This window comes from Echinops telfairi, unplaced genomic scaffold (assembly GCF_000313985.2).
Source record: "Echinops telfairi isolate 266 unplaced genomic scaffold, ASM31398v2 ScPeMD7_16;HRSCAF=60, whole genome shotgun sequence".
In the NCBI taxonomy this organism is placed as follows: domain Eukaryota; kingdom Metazoa; phylum Chordata; class Mammalia; order Afrosoricida; family Tenrecidae; genus Echinops; species Echinops telfairi.
The window spans coordinates 11,340,226-11,354,051 of record NW_022103913.1 but is presented as its reverse complement, the minus strand read 5'-3'; the positions used below and the strand labels follow the sequence as shown (position 1 = coordinate 11,354,051).

The window sequence follows — 13,826 nt, the reverse complement described above, 5'->3', positions numbered from 1 at the left end:
GATTGTAATAAGAGTTGTACAAGCCCCCAATAAAATTACTCAAAAATAAGAAAACAAGCATCAGAATGTGCACAAGCTCAGGCTTATAGGGCATCCAGTCTTCTGGCTAGAGGGCCAGACAACCTGGAAAGATCCTGACCAGTGCCAATGGACCATATATCATCTGGTCTAGCTAAGTATCCCTCTGCCCCGGGCCAAGTATTTGATAGGTTACTCAACCCCAGCCTCACGTCAGCTGGAAACAGATGGCCAAGGAAGGGGAGGGGCATGTTGTCTACTGAGAGGCTGTCATGTAAATTTATGATGAGGCCCCACCAGGCGTGTAGAAAGCCCTATAAGAGGGATGAGGGAGACACATGGGAAAGACAACACAGTAGTGGATAAGGAAGCAAACACGTCTGGGAACACAAAGTCATGTCTTTGGGTAGGAAAAGAGGGAGAAACTACCTCCAGTTGTGGGGAAGAATGACTGAAGATGCTTTGGGGGACACTAGGGAGGGGGAGTGACTTTGGTGGCATGCAGTGAATAGGCCACATTGAGCTCAGGAATCTTGGGGGATCTCTGGGACCCAAGCCACGTGCCGTGGAACACTGGGTCACCGAGTCCTGGATCTTCAGAGTTCACAGCATGCTCCAGAGGCTAAACCAGTGAGATCCCAAGTGGGAACTCCATGAGTGAACTAGATTCTACCTCAGACACACTTGTAACCTAAAGACTTAAGTCAGAAAATACATGGTGGCTGAGGAAGCAGAAGACAGCTGTCCCAAGAGCAGTGAACTGTTGATGGGCGGACAATCAGGTCCTGCTGTATCAACATCCTAAATATATGCTGCATGAACACATGTATCATTCTGGCAAATGGGTGACCGACATCCTGTTTCACTTTGTTTATGCTTGTACATCGTAGGGTGTATCTCAGAGGTGCTATGTCATTAAGGGTCTCCCTATAGAAATTGTGTTATTAGTTTGTTCTGATTTTCAGTAAATGAAACCCAGGATTGATGGGTCTACAGTGACAGCAAATAGAACAAGGGTATGGAGTTGGGAGGGGTATAAAAAAGGGAGACGATACAAATAAGACCAGGAAGGAAAAGTATGTTGGGAAGCTGACTATGGAAGAAATTGTACAATTCTTTTTGATTAAGATTTAACTTTGGACATATAGTCCAAAGTTGGACATATATGGTCATATAATGATATGACTTACGTGTTAACCCCCGGTAATAACGAATTAAAAGAAAACAATTAAAAAAAACAAATCCAGAAAGGGAATTTGGGCTCACACTAAATCCTAGCTCCAACTTCAGAACAATTAGTTCTTACATCATGGCCTTCCTTGACACTCACCCTCAAGAAGGAAACAGCAGAAGACATGGGTACTATTGCAAAGCGTATGTAGATGGTGGCAAAGTATGTAGATGGTGCCCGGCTAGCCTGTAAAATAGTGTCTGGGGTCTTAAAGGTTTGTTTCCAAACAAACAGCCATCTAAGTGAGATGTCAACTAAGTCCACATGGAAGAAGCACACCATCAGTCACTGAAAGATGGTAAACCATATTCATCTGAAGTCCAAGGAGGGAGTAGTGTCAGAGGTTAAATTGTGAGAATCCAGTGTATAGAAGGCTATGGTTGATAGTGGGAGCTCAAGATTCTTTTGTGGAACTACATAGGAAATAAGTCTCCGGAGAACTCTATGTACAATTGAGGGATGGGAGGAAAAATGTTTCTAAACAGAGCATTGGAGCGATGAGTACAGAAGAGTAAAGGCATACGTCTGTCTTGAACAGTTAAAACTCTGTCAGTAGATTCCCCCTGTGATGCATGCTTGACCTGATCTGGTTTCCAAAATTTTCTGTCTTTTTGGTTTGTATTGTTTAGTGTGGTTTTGGTTTCTTCATCTTAGGGTGTATCTGAAAAGTATCATGTCAATGGAGGTCACCCTCTTGAAGTTGTGTTATATATTTTTCTGTTTTTCGATATATGAGACCCATGATTGATGAACCTAAAGAGACAGGAAGCAGAATAAGGGTTTGGAGGAAGGGGATTACTGTGGTGGAGGAGGAGTGAAAGTGAGACAATGTCAAGGAGTCCATGTAGAAAAAAAGAAGGTTTAGAAACTTATGTGGTAGCAACTGTACAGTTCTGTTTGAAGTGATTGAACTATGGAATGATATGGTACATATATTTTTAAAATAAATTTTTTAAAAGGAAAGATAAATAAAGTCAACTTACCAAGCAGATTTCAAGTGAAAGTTGGTCCTCTCTGACCCAGCTGGAAGCGCTGTCCAGAGCAGACAGAGGCTAGTGGTTAGAGACGTGATCATCTCATGTGACGCCCCTCCTCCTCACTGTCTGGGACCTCTCTGGGAGGAGCGATGTCTCACTCTGCCCAGTCAATACAAGGCTGAGGATCTTGCTGAGGCTTCCAAATATTGTGGACAAGTTAAGAATCAGATCTCAGCAAAAGGTGTCAAGAAGGACAAAGTTTATTTGCCAGCAGCCAGAGTGCCAGCTATTCCTAAGCCACCCCAGATGATTAAAGACAGGGGTTTTTATATTGTGGAATAAACAAGACATAGGGGCAGGTGGTGTTATGCTATATGGAGAAATAGGAACTTGTTCAATTTATTTTTTTTATGCTGCAGATGCTAGGTACCTCTCCAGTCTCTGTGCCTTGACACATGGCTTCATAAGAACTTCCTCAAAAAAATAAGAAAATGAAAAAAATAAAATAAAAAAAATAAGAAAATGGGGGCCTGGGGTGGTGGTGGGGAGTTTACAAGCACTCAGCAGTTGCAAAAATGGCAACAGGTCAGCAATTACAAAAAGTGAAAATGGTTACAAAGTGGTCACACTTGGACTAATACAAAATGGCTACACTTTGGCTAACTAATACAAAGTGGTTAAATTTAGGCTAATTAAAGCGGGCTAGCTACTACACCCTAACTCCTGGAACCTGTTACCTTCTTTGGAAAAGAAATCTCTGAATAAAGTAAATTAAGGGTCTCAAGATGAACATTGGCTGACTCACAATGTAGCATACCCAATTTCAAACTACTTGGCTATACAGTGACTTCTTCAAAAATGTCCCATATCACAAACAACCATGTAGAGGTGAACAAGGGGGGCTAGAGTGGAGACCTAAAGCCTATGATGACCCTAGTCCTACCTTACAAATCCAGCTAGACAGGAGCATGTACACTGGTACAGATAAGAGCTCTTGACACATGGAATCCAGGATAGATAAACCCTTCAGGGACAGTAATGGTAGTAGTGATACCATGCAGACCGGGGAAAGGTGGGGAGAGAAAGGGGAGCCGATAGCAATGATAGCAATGATCAACGTATAATCCAAATGATCGACGTATAATCCACCCAACCCTGACGGGGATGAACAACAGATACGTGGGTGAAGGGAGACAGGATGGTGTAAGATAATTTATAATTTATCAAGAGTTCATGAGAGTGGGAGGGAATAAAAAGAGGAGCTGATACCAGGCTCAAATAGAAAATGTTTTTTAAATGATGGTAACATATGTACAAATATGCTTGATACAATTGCTTTATGGATTGTTATAAGAGCTGTAAGAGCCCCCCCCCCAAATTATTTATATTAAAAAAAATTTCCCATATCTCAAGCAGGCAAGACTCAGGATAAGAAAAAAGCTCTTAAAAAGAAGGACCAAGTAGGAGGCCTAGGTCCACCTGACCTAAAAATCTACAACATAGCCACAGTAGTCAGAACAGCCTGGTACTGGTACGAGAGACACATAGACCAATGGATCAGAACAGAAAACCCAGACATTAATGCATCAGCCTACAGGCAAGTAATCTTTGACAAAGGACCTAGAAATAGCCAATGAGAAAAAGACAGCCTCTTCAACAAATGCTGTTGGACAAACTGGATTACCATATGCAGAAGAATGGAACAAGGCCCATATCTTTCCCCTTGCACAAAATGGCCTCAAGAAAGATTAAACATATAAAGGCAAAGCCCAAAGCTCTCAGGATCATCAAGGAGAAGGCTGGAACAAAATTAAGGGCCCTATTGCAGAAGCACACTGAGCAGAAGATAGAGTACTGGGACATGCTGAAATTATATCACTATGCACATCAAAAGACTTCATCGGGAAAGTGAACCACGAGCCCACAGATTTGGAAAAAATGATTCTGCAGGCCCATGGGATATGCACTACTCAGGTTTACTTTGGTGGCCATAATATGACAACTCATGGGCATGCAATAGATTCTAGGCTCCTACTTAACTCCAGCCCCAATCCAAGAACAGTTAGTTCTGATAACATGGTCCTGCTCAATACTCGCCTTCATGAAATGATCACTGAAGACAAAGGAGCTACATACAGCACAGTGTGGTGCTATAGCACATTGTGGTGAAGGGCCCAGCTATTCATCAGCACAGTGTCTGGAGTTTTAAAAGCTTATATTCAAACAAGCAGTCATCTGAGCAAGGAGTCAACAAAGTCCACATGGAAGAAGCACACCAGCTTGTGTGATACAACAACAACAACAACAAAATTCAAATATGATGAAGAGAAAACTATCAGAGGTAAAATTATGAACACCCAATTGTTAAAAGGCTATGGGTGACAGTGGGAGCCCAAAACCCATCTGCAGAGTAACTAGTTAGATTAAGCCGCTAGCAGACTCCACTAATCATAGGCAAAAGTCGCAAACAGCCTTTCTATCAGACAGAGATCATTGTAATCTTGATTATGCTGGATTGAACTTGATACTTGATCAGCTAACCTCCCTATCGACCCGACCTGAATTTGTTCTAGGTGCAAGTATCTCTTGTGTGTTTCATGACAAATTTCTTCCCTGGCTTTTTAAATATTAGGGCTGGTCTTTTCTTTCTTACTCATTATTTGTGTTTTTATCTTTATATTATTTTATCCTTACCACTTTATTGCGATTTTGTTTTTTATTGTTTCTGTTAGGTTTCCATTTGTGAAGCACAGAAGGAGTGGATACAGAGAGATAATAACTGATACAAGAGTTACAGGGAACATAGGAGGGGGGGTGGGAGATCAGGAGGGTGAGGGGATTTGGGGAGTAAATAATGGGAGTGTGGAGGGAGCATTAGAACTGATTGTGATTACATAACTCATTTAACCATGGGAGAAAAATTTCTAAAATTGATTGTGGTAATGACTGTACAATTCTTCTTGATATGACTGAATGATTGAACTACTGAATTGTATGATACGTGGATTAGGTGCCAATAAAAAAATGTAAACAAAAAAATCCCCATATCTCTAGATTGAGAGAATAATTCTAGGTGTGATGTTTATTATCCTTCATGTATACCTATATACTCGTGTATAAGCGGAGTTTTTAATGCAGTTTTTGTGGTAAAATTAGGTGCCTCAGCTGATAATTTGGGTTGGCTTATCCTCGAGTATGTACAGTAAATTTCACGTAACGACCTGTTTTAAGGTCAGTGGACTTAAATTTCCCCGATATGTCCAATGTGTTAGAATATACACAGTATATCTCTAACATTTGAGTCACAAATCAAGTGTAGCTTAACGGTTTGGTTTTTATTGAAGTATACTATTCATAGAGAGAATTATCCCTGGTGGTGCTCTGGTGTGTCAATCTACCAACCACAAAGTCCTCAGTTCAAACCCAGCAGCATCTCCAAGAGAGAAAGATGAGGCCACTCCCATAAAGATTTACAGCCTCAGAAACCCTATATCAGGTTGCTATAAGTTGGAATTGACTCAGTGGCAATGAATTGGGTTTTAGTTTTATATGTACAGAAAGGCATATATAGTATACTTTCAATAAAACTTCAGCTTAAAATTTACTATTAAATTTTAAGCACAGTTACATATCAAAAATTTTAAAAGTTCGCTCAGCTAACGATTCTATAGGAAGGAAAAAAATACTGTGTGTGTGTGTGTGTGTGTGTGTTTGTGTGTGTGCTTGTGCACGCACACGCACATGCTTACTAAATCCCTTTTGGCTGTAATCTTTTTCAGGATGTGGTGGATACACACCCTGGTCTAACATTCTTGAAAGATGCTCCAGAATTCCACTCCCGCTACATCACCACGGTAAGCAGAGTCCTCTGTCTCAATGTAATCCAGTCTCCAAAACTTATAAAAAAGTTTCAGCCCCTCCCCCCCCCACCCCCTGGCAATTAAAAACTTTTATACTATAACCCATAATCCAGGAGAAAGTGTAGGTATCTACTTTTGCAGCCTCCCCCACCCCAACCCCCAGGGCACACTACCGTCTACTTTGGGAAACCAGTGTTGTTGGGTGCCTTCTGACTCACAGGGACCCTATGGACAGCCTAACAAAACACCTCCTCAAATGGTACCATCCTCACAATTGTGCTTAGTTTGAGCCCACTGCTGTCAATCCATCGTATTGAGGTTCTTCCTGTTTCACTGCCTCTCCAGGTCCATAATTCTCCTGTCAGAGGCCTTCAGGTCATTCTACAGAATGTAATATGGGCTGTAATGAGTATTTTAAGTGGAAAGAAAGTACAGTAAAACTTAGCATATATGTATCTTCTACCATTTTTATATGTGCCTAGTGCTTAAGAGGTCTCTTGTATATAGCATTAAATTAATATACTCATTCTGTCTGATCTTACGGGTGTACCTTGTGCTATGCTGTGAATATTGATATCTAGTTGATATAGTGCATTTCCAAGTAAGATTAAGAATTTTCAACAGCTTTTCCCAGAAAAAGATGTTTAATGTGTGTCTAATGCTTAAATTTAAAAGTAGAAATGATCATGAGAATAGCTTTCATGTAACCAGAAAACAGATCATGTCTAGGAAAGTCCAAGATAGGAGAAAAATGTGGACCAAAACTCAAAATCATAAGAAGACCAAGCTTACTAGTCACATTGAGACTAATGGGACACCTAAGATTATATGGCCTTAGTCACCCATCAGGGCTGGAAATGAGCTCACTACCATGGCTCAGTTTGTACTCAAACAATAGGTAGATCTCCAAGGGGAACTATAGCAGTAGTGAGATTCACACATGTACCTTAGACAGTCAACCAGTTGAGATCATAAGGAGAGCATTTATCCAAGGCCACAATACAGCAGGATTAGGAGAAGAGGAGGAATGGAAACAGGAAACATAGGGAGAAAGTACGGTAAATGAGATGGCATTGTGAGGGTTGCAGTGAAATGAAACAGCATGTTTAAGAATGACAGGGAAAACTGATCTGCACTGTAAACCTTCACCCAATTCACAATACAAAGTTTGGTTTGGTTTTTTAAAGAAAACATAAGTAAGATCAAGTCATTCCTCTGTTCTTCAAACCTTCCTGTGGTTACCTCTCACTTAGAGCAGATGCACAGAGGCCCTGCCAGGACACTCTCACACACCCCTACATCACTGTAGCCACAGTCTGTTTTCTCGCTTTCCACTCTCCCTCCTGATGCGTCAGCCTCTGCCATGTGGCTTCCTCATTCTCTCTGGAACAGACCAGATTCACTGTGCCGGGTGCTTTGTTCTAACTCTTTCTTCTGCCTGGCACACTCTTCCTGCAGATTTCCATTGCTGTCTCCCTTGGTTTCTCCAAGTGCCTGCTCAGACAGACCCCTATGAGGGAGACCTTCCCTGGTCACCCTCTGCCTTCTCCATCTTTTTCTCCCCTCTGCATCCTCCCCTGTTACTCTAGTCCCTTTTCTTGCTTTATTTTTTGTTTGGGTGTTTGTTTATTTTTTAGCTCTTATCACCACTTGTGCTGATAAGAGGGGACTCTAAACAGGGACACTGTCTATATTTTTAATGCTTATATATCCTTGGTGCCTAGGATCGTGCCTGGCACATGTGGTAATATGCATACAGTCAGTATTTACCTAGTTATTAAGTTATTTATACTTCAATTCTGTATTAGCTCTGACTACAATCCCAAGGAGGACTATTGGGCTCTGATTGTTAACTACGTATAAACTCGGGGCATTGTTAACTGCATAATTTATACTCTTGAAACTTGGAAAGGGAAACTCATAAAGATCAGTCTCAGAATTAATGACTGCTACCTCCGAGAAAAAGGAAAAGTATTCCATTGAATGACCAGGAAGAATATTACTTAATCTCCATGGCATACAATATTAGAGAATAATTGATACATAGTATCCATGCTACAGTTATGCTGTCATTTTACAGTTGGAAGAAACCTACTGACACACAGTATGATTAACATATTAACTTACATATGGCACATACATGATAACGAAAAGCTGTGTACCTTCTATTTTCTGCTTATCGCTGGAACATTATACTATAGGAAACGACTTTTAGACTAGAGGGACAGAGCACCAGCTATTACAGCAAAGAATGGCCAAAAAACAACCAAATACACTGCCGACTCACAGCAACCGACCCCCAGGACAAGGTAGAACTGCCCCTCTGCATTTCCGAGACTAATTCTTTACCGAACTAGAAAACCCTGCCTTTCTCCCGAGGAGCTGCTGCTCACTTGGTAACTGCTAACCTTGCAGTTTGCAGCCCAACTTGTAACTAGTACACCCCCAGGGCCAACCAAACCAACTCACTGCCATCTACTTGATGCAGACTCATGGCCCCCATAGGACAGGGTGTTACTATCCCTGTGCATTTCTGAGACTATCGCTCTTTACGGGAGTAGAAAGCCTCTTCTTTCGCCCGGCAACAGCTCGTGGTTTAAAATTGCTGACCTTCCAGTTGGCAGCCCAACACATAACCACTATGCCACCAGGGCACTACTAATAAATGCCAGTTCACAGAGAAGAGCCAGCAGTCAGGAATATGCCATTTGATATTGAAGTATTCTCTTAATAGAACTAACGAAAATTTAAAATACCAGTGAATTGTAGCCCTTGACTACTCAGTTCTACATGCTGTGCAGAGAATTTGCAATGAATAAAAGACTGAAGTAACAATTTCCTTCATGAAAATTAACAAGTCTGGTCCCAAGAGCTTAAATATATCCCAAATGCCCTACCTTTCCACACTGCTTTACCATCCCATCCTTTCTGACATCAACCACCACCCTTTCCCCCTTAAAATACTCACGCAGCGACTCCTCAGACTGCACAGCATGAAGGAAATGGCTCACATCCTGTGGATGCTGGTTATGTCCCAAACCAAAGTTCAGACTCCATTTGGAGGAGTCGCCTTAATTCCATGGAAGAGGCGAACTAGAAGCAAGAGCTGAAGGACATCTCTGACTCTTGCTGGTAGTGAGCTCTCCCTCCTGCATCTCAGAAAGCTTACTTGTTGAGCCTGTTAGCAAGTACTCACAGGTGAATCCTCTCAGTCTCTTTCCCTCACATTCTTACCCAGACCATGCAGGAAAAGGTCATTTGGTGGGAGGTACAGAGGCTTTGGCCACATTAAATTATTCACTGCCCCTACAAACTGCTCATCCAAACTGGCATTTGCTGACTTTCGAGAAAAGAGGTGTTTGCATAGGTTTATTAAATAAGTGGTGGGATGTAAAATATCTCGTTATAACACCTTCTCAGGTGTAGTGTATTAATGATGTATTCAGTGTCTTGATTGGCCCGAGTCCATCCTTCCAGCTGAAATGCTAGCTAGGATTTGTATTGGTGAGGACAGGTGCTGACTGGGATTTCCTAAATAGACTAAGCTAAGGAAAAGACTGCTTCACACTAGGAGATTGGAGATTTCGTGGGCAGCAGAGGGATTGTGATTATTGACTGTATTGTTCTAAGTCCAAGTTCTGTTAAAGATCATAAATAAATGCTTTTCAGAACTAAACATAACCAAAGTATGGACCAGGAATCCAACCACCATGCTGCAAAGTGCAAGAGCCTTATTCCAGCATTGACATTGCTAAGTTATACTCAAGTCCTCTGCAGTGAGCAATCCTCATAACTCATGTATCTGTACTCACCCAATGGAAAGAAGCTACCTGAAAGAGTCCCCAAACTCGTTTCCATTCCTGGTGACCTGCAACTGTAAATTAGAGGTCTCTAATGTAATATAGCTAAAGAAGAAAGGAGAGTGACAGTTAATTCAACCCGCCTATCAAGTCGAGTAGAAATCCCTAGATTGCCAAATTCCGTTCCTTTCACCGTTCTTACTATTATTGATTTTGAAATTGGTTTAATATCTTTTTGATGTAATTTAAATTTAATGCGATTTCTTTTTACTTACCTAAAAGTGGTAGACCAAATTTAGCAAGAGAAAAACTACTGTTATTATGTACAGCCAGTAGCTACATGCTCTCACCACTAGATGGTGGCCCTACATCGAGAAACTAAATGCTGAATCCGGACCCTGAAACCCACAAATTCGCTGGTGAACTGAGACCACTGAAGGAGATTTAGGTTGTGGAAAACAGAATACACATGCTTTTTTTTTTTTCTTCCTTGGTAGGAGTATTAGAAAAGTAGATTAGAGAGGGCTAAAAATAGGAAATACCTAGAAGGCAAATTGTTTTCCAATTAATTACATCAAAAAGAACAAAAAAGGAAGACAAGAATAAAATAAGAAATACCCTCCCAGGGGGATGAACAACAGAAAAATGGGTGAAGGGTGACAGAGGACGATGTAAGATATTGTGTTAGCCAGGGTTCTCTAGAGAGATAAAACCAAATTTCTGATAATTTAATATATTTATTTATAAAGATAATTAGATATATAACAAGAAATGAACTGTTAAATTATATACAGACAGATATATAATACAAGAAATGAACAGTTAAATTAGAAAGCAGTACAAATGACTGAGTGCAACTCACTCCCGTGACAGAGTTGTGAGACACTAGCAGTCCTTCAAGTCTAGTCTGCTGCCAGATATTCTTCTATATATAGAGAGAGCTAGGCTACCTCAGCACAGCAGCCAATCACAAGGCAGGTCACCAACTGTCAGCCAGGTCACCAACTGCCAGTCCCCAGCTCCAGAGATGTCTTAAAGGGACCTCAACTTACAGCGACATGGTCCACAGACTAGGCGTCCCACAGGTAGTGTAGCCTGTAAATTGAGGCACAGAACAAGCAAGGCAGCCACACACTGGTCCGATGATCAAAGAGCGAAAGACAAGAAAGGCGAGGCTCACCAAGCCATTTATCTCTCCGCCCTTCAGTTAATCCCACTTGTGTTTATCGGCCAGACTGGCACAATAAACGATCTCAGATATGAAAATAATAATCTATAATTTATCAAGAATTCATGAGGGAGGGAGGGAGGGAAGGAAGGAGGGAGGGGGGAAAATGAGGAACTGATACCAAGGGCTCAAGTAGAAAGAATATGCTTTGAAAATGATGATGGCAGCATATGTACAAATGTGATTGACACAATGGATGAATGTATGGATTGTGATAAGAGATGTAAGAGCCAATAAAAGTAATTAAACTTTTAAAAAGAATAAAATAAGAACCAGTAAGGTACAGAAATAAAGCTTCCTAATTTTCAATGTAATGCAATACTTCCATGAGTAATATACATAAATAGAGTGAGAGAGGGGAGAGATTGAATACTTGGAAGCAGTGAGGTTTTGTTAATGATGGTGGAATAATTGAGGAAAGGATAGTGATGGTAGCTGCACAGTATGATGACTCTAGTCAGCCTCACTGAATTGTACACATAAAAAGTGTTGAATTGGCAAATGTTTTGGTTTTATTTAACCACAGTAAAAAATAATTAACTAGAAAAGAAACTCAGATTTTAAAATAAATTTACATTCAAAATCAAGAAATATGGACAAAACCTATCAATACTTAAAAAATCAAAAACTGGTATTGCATATTGAAATTTATTTTAGCTGGGGAATAGAATAATAATAGTGATATTCTTAATGTTACTTTCATATACCTTTTCAGATATAATTTCTACATTAAAAGTCTTCTATCCTTTTTATATGAATTTCTATCAAGCTAGGGCTAAGAATATAATGTTAATTAAGACACATTCTCTGCCTCAAAAACTCACAGTAAGTGGTTGGAGCCAGTAGAGACATTAGGCACCAGCTTATCCTGGCTCCCATTAAATGCAAGAATCCTGTCCACTTCTGTCTAAACATATGTGGTGAAAAGAAACCCCACTACTTCACACTACCTGTAACTTCATGGGACCATTTTAAAGAAAGTCTCCCTTATAATGGAAGCATTTCAGGATAAGGGCATTCGGTCCAGGAGTTCCAATTCTGCCCTCTTGTGCCGCACTGCTAAGTCTACTTTGGTCACTCAGTAGCAAGCCGTGCAGCTCCTGATTATATCTACCCTTTAATTTTTCACTCAAGACTAACCACTGCTATATAATGAGTTCTTAAACTATTCCTGATATGATTTAGTTATAATAATTTCATTTCAAGACCCATCAATATTTTGCTGCCCAAACATATTCAAATTGATCAGTGTGTCTGACAAAGTATGGCACTTAGAATTGAACATAATCATGCCCTGACTGAATCACTCTGTTTGTATTTCACTAAAATTTCCTTAGCTTGCTTGCTTGCAGTTCATTTGGGGCTCAAGTTAAATTTATAACAACTAAAAAACCTTCATCATTTGCATTTGAACTTCTGGCAGTTCCTTCTTCACGCTTGTCCTTGTGATTTTGACTGTTAAATCTAAAACCAAGACTTGGCATGTACTTGTCAAACTTTCAAACTTGTCACTTACCATCATCTATTAGTACTACTGCTGCTATCATTTATTTGGAAAACGTTTGTTAGCTATTTACTAAACACTGAGGATTCAAAACTAAGCAAGATGGTAGCTCTCACGGAACCTCTCACAATTTTTTCATATAGTTACTCCTCCATGTTTTCTGCACATTTTATATGCTTTCTATCTATAACTCATAGAAATTCTGACATGTGAAATACTAATTAGAAATCATTTCTGGATGGGTTTTCATCTGTTCTCCAAGAACAAAGAAGGAAAGCATTTTGACATCTTTTCAAACAGTAAGGCTAATGAAGAACAACTACGATTCTGTTTGGGGTTCTTTAGCAGAGTGAGATTCTTGTACAAAAGAGGGGGAAATTAGCATCGATGTGAAGGTCCAGACTTCTGCCCAGTATTCTCCACTACCCTTTTGTCCTCAGTGCTGACTCCTTCTGATTCTGCAGATGATACCTCAATTACTCCGTTTCACAAAAAGCCCCAGATCTGTAGGAGAATTGTTGACCTAGCTATGAGTCCAACTCATATATCTCCATCACAAAGATAAAATAAAAATCTTTAATAGCATCCAAACCTCATTGGTTTATCAAGAAATAATTGACTAGTTGATATATTCAAGGCATCAACTGGGATGGAAGTAAAACTTGGTCTATGAGTGTTTGGAGGTGGCCCGTGGTTGAATGTAGCCAGCAGAAGGACAAAGGTCTGGAGGAGTCAGGGGGCAATGAGAGCCTAAGAGGCAGCACTCCGTCCCCTTCCCTGTCCCAAGACTTCCTGTGTGGTAGAGGGCAAGAAGGAATTAGGGCGGTAGGCAGGTGTGGGCAGTCTGGGCAGCAGAGGTTCCAGACCTTCAGTCTCTCCTTGTTCTATTTAAGAAGCCTTCTTTGCTCAGGAAGTCAAAAGTAGCATGGTTGTTTAGTCCCTCCCTAAGCCTACTGTTTGTAAAGATGTCCAAATGGCATTCTTTCTTCGTTCTTCTTGCACCAAAATAGCTTTTGTCAGAATAATAAAATAAAATGTAAGTCTAATCTCTTTTATGACACGACCACCAAGGATAAAGGGGTTGTATGCTTGTGGCAAACGAGGCTTAGGACAGACATAACAATACCAGGATGTAGTTGAGTTTCCTTAGAGAGATCTAGAAGTCTTAAAGACTCAAGAATAAAGCTATAGTTACAAAACAATGCTCC

At 40.5% G+C, this 13,826-nt stretch overlaps 1 protein-coding gene across 3 annotated transcripts in view; it reads left to right on the top strand.

The window, feature by feature from the left end:
- PPP2R3A (protein phosphatase 2 regulatory subunit B''alpha) overlaps nt 1–13,826 on the top strand; it is a 226,071-nt gene that overhangs the window by 141,551 nt on the left and 70,694 nt on the right. For all 3 annotated transcript variants that reach the window (XM_004712102.2, XM_045287446.1, XM_004712103.3), the window contains one exon: nt 6,006–6,080. In XM_004712102.2, the coding sequence (XP_004712159.1) occupies nt 6,006–6,080 (75 nt within the window). The remainder of the gene's footprint in view (nt 1–6,005; nt 6,081–13,826) is intronic.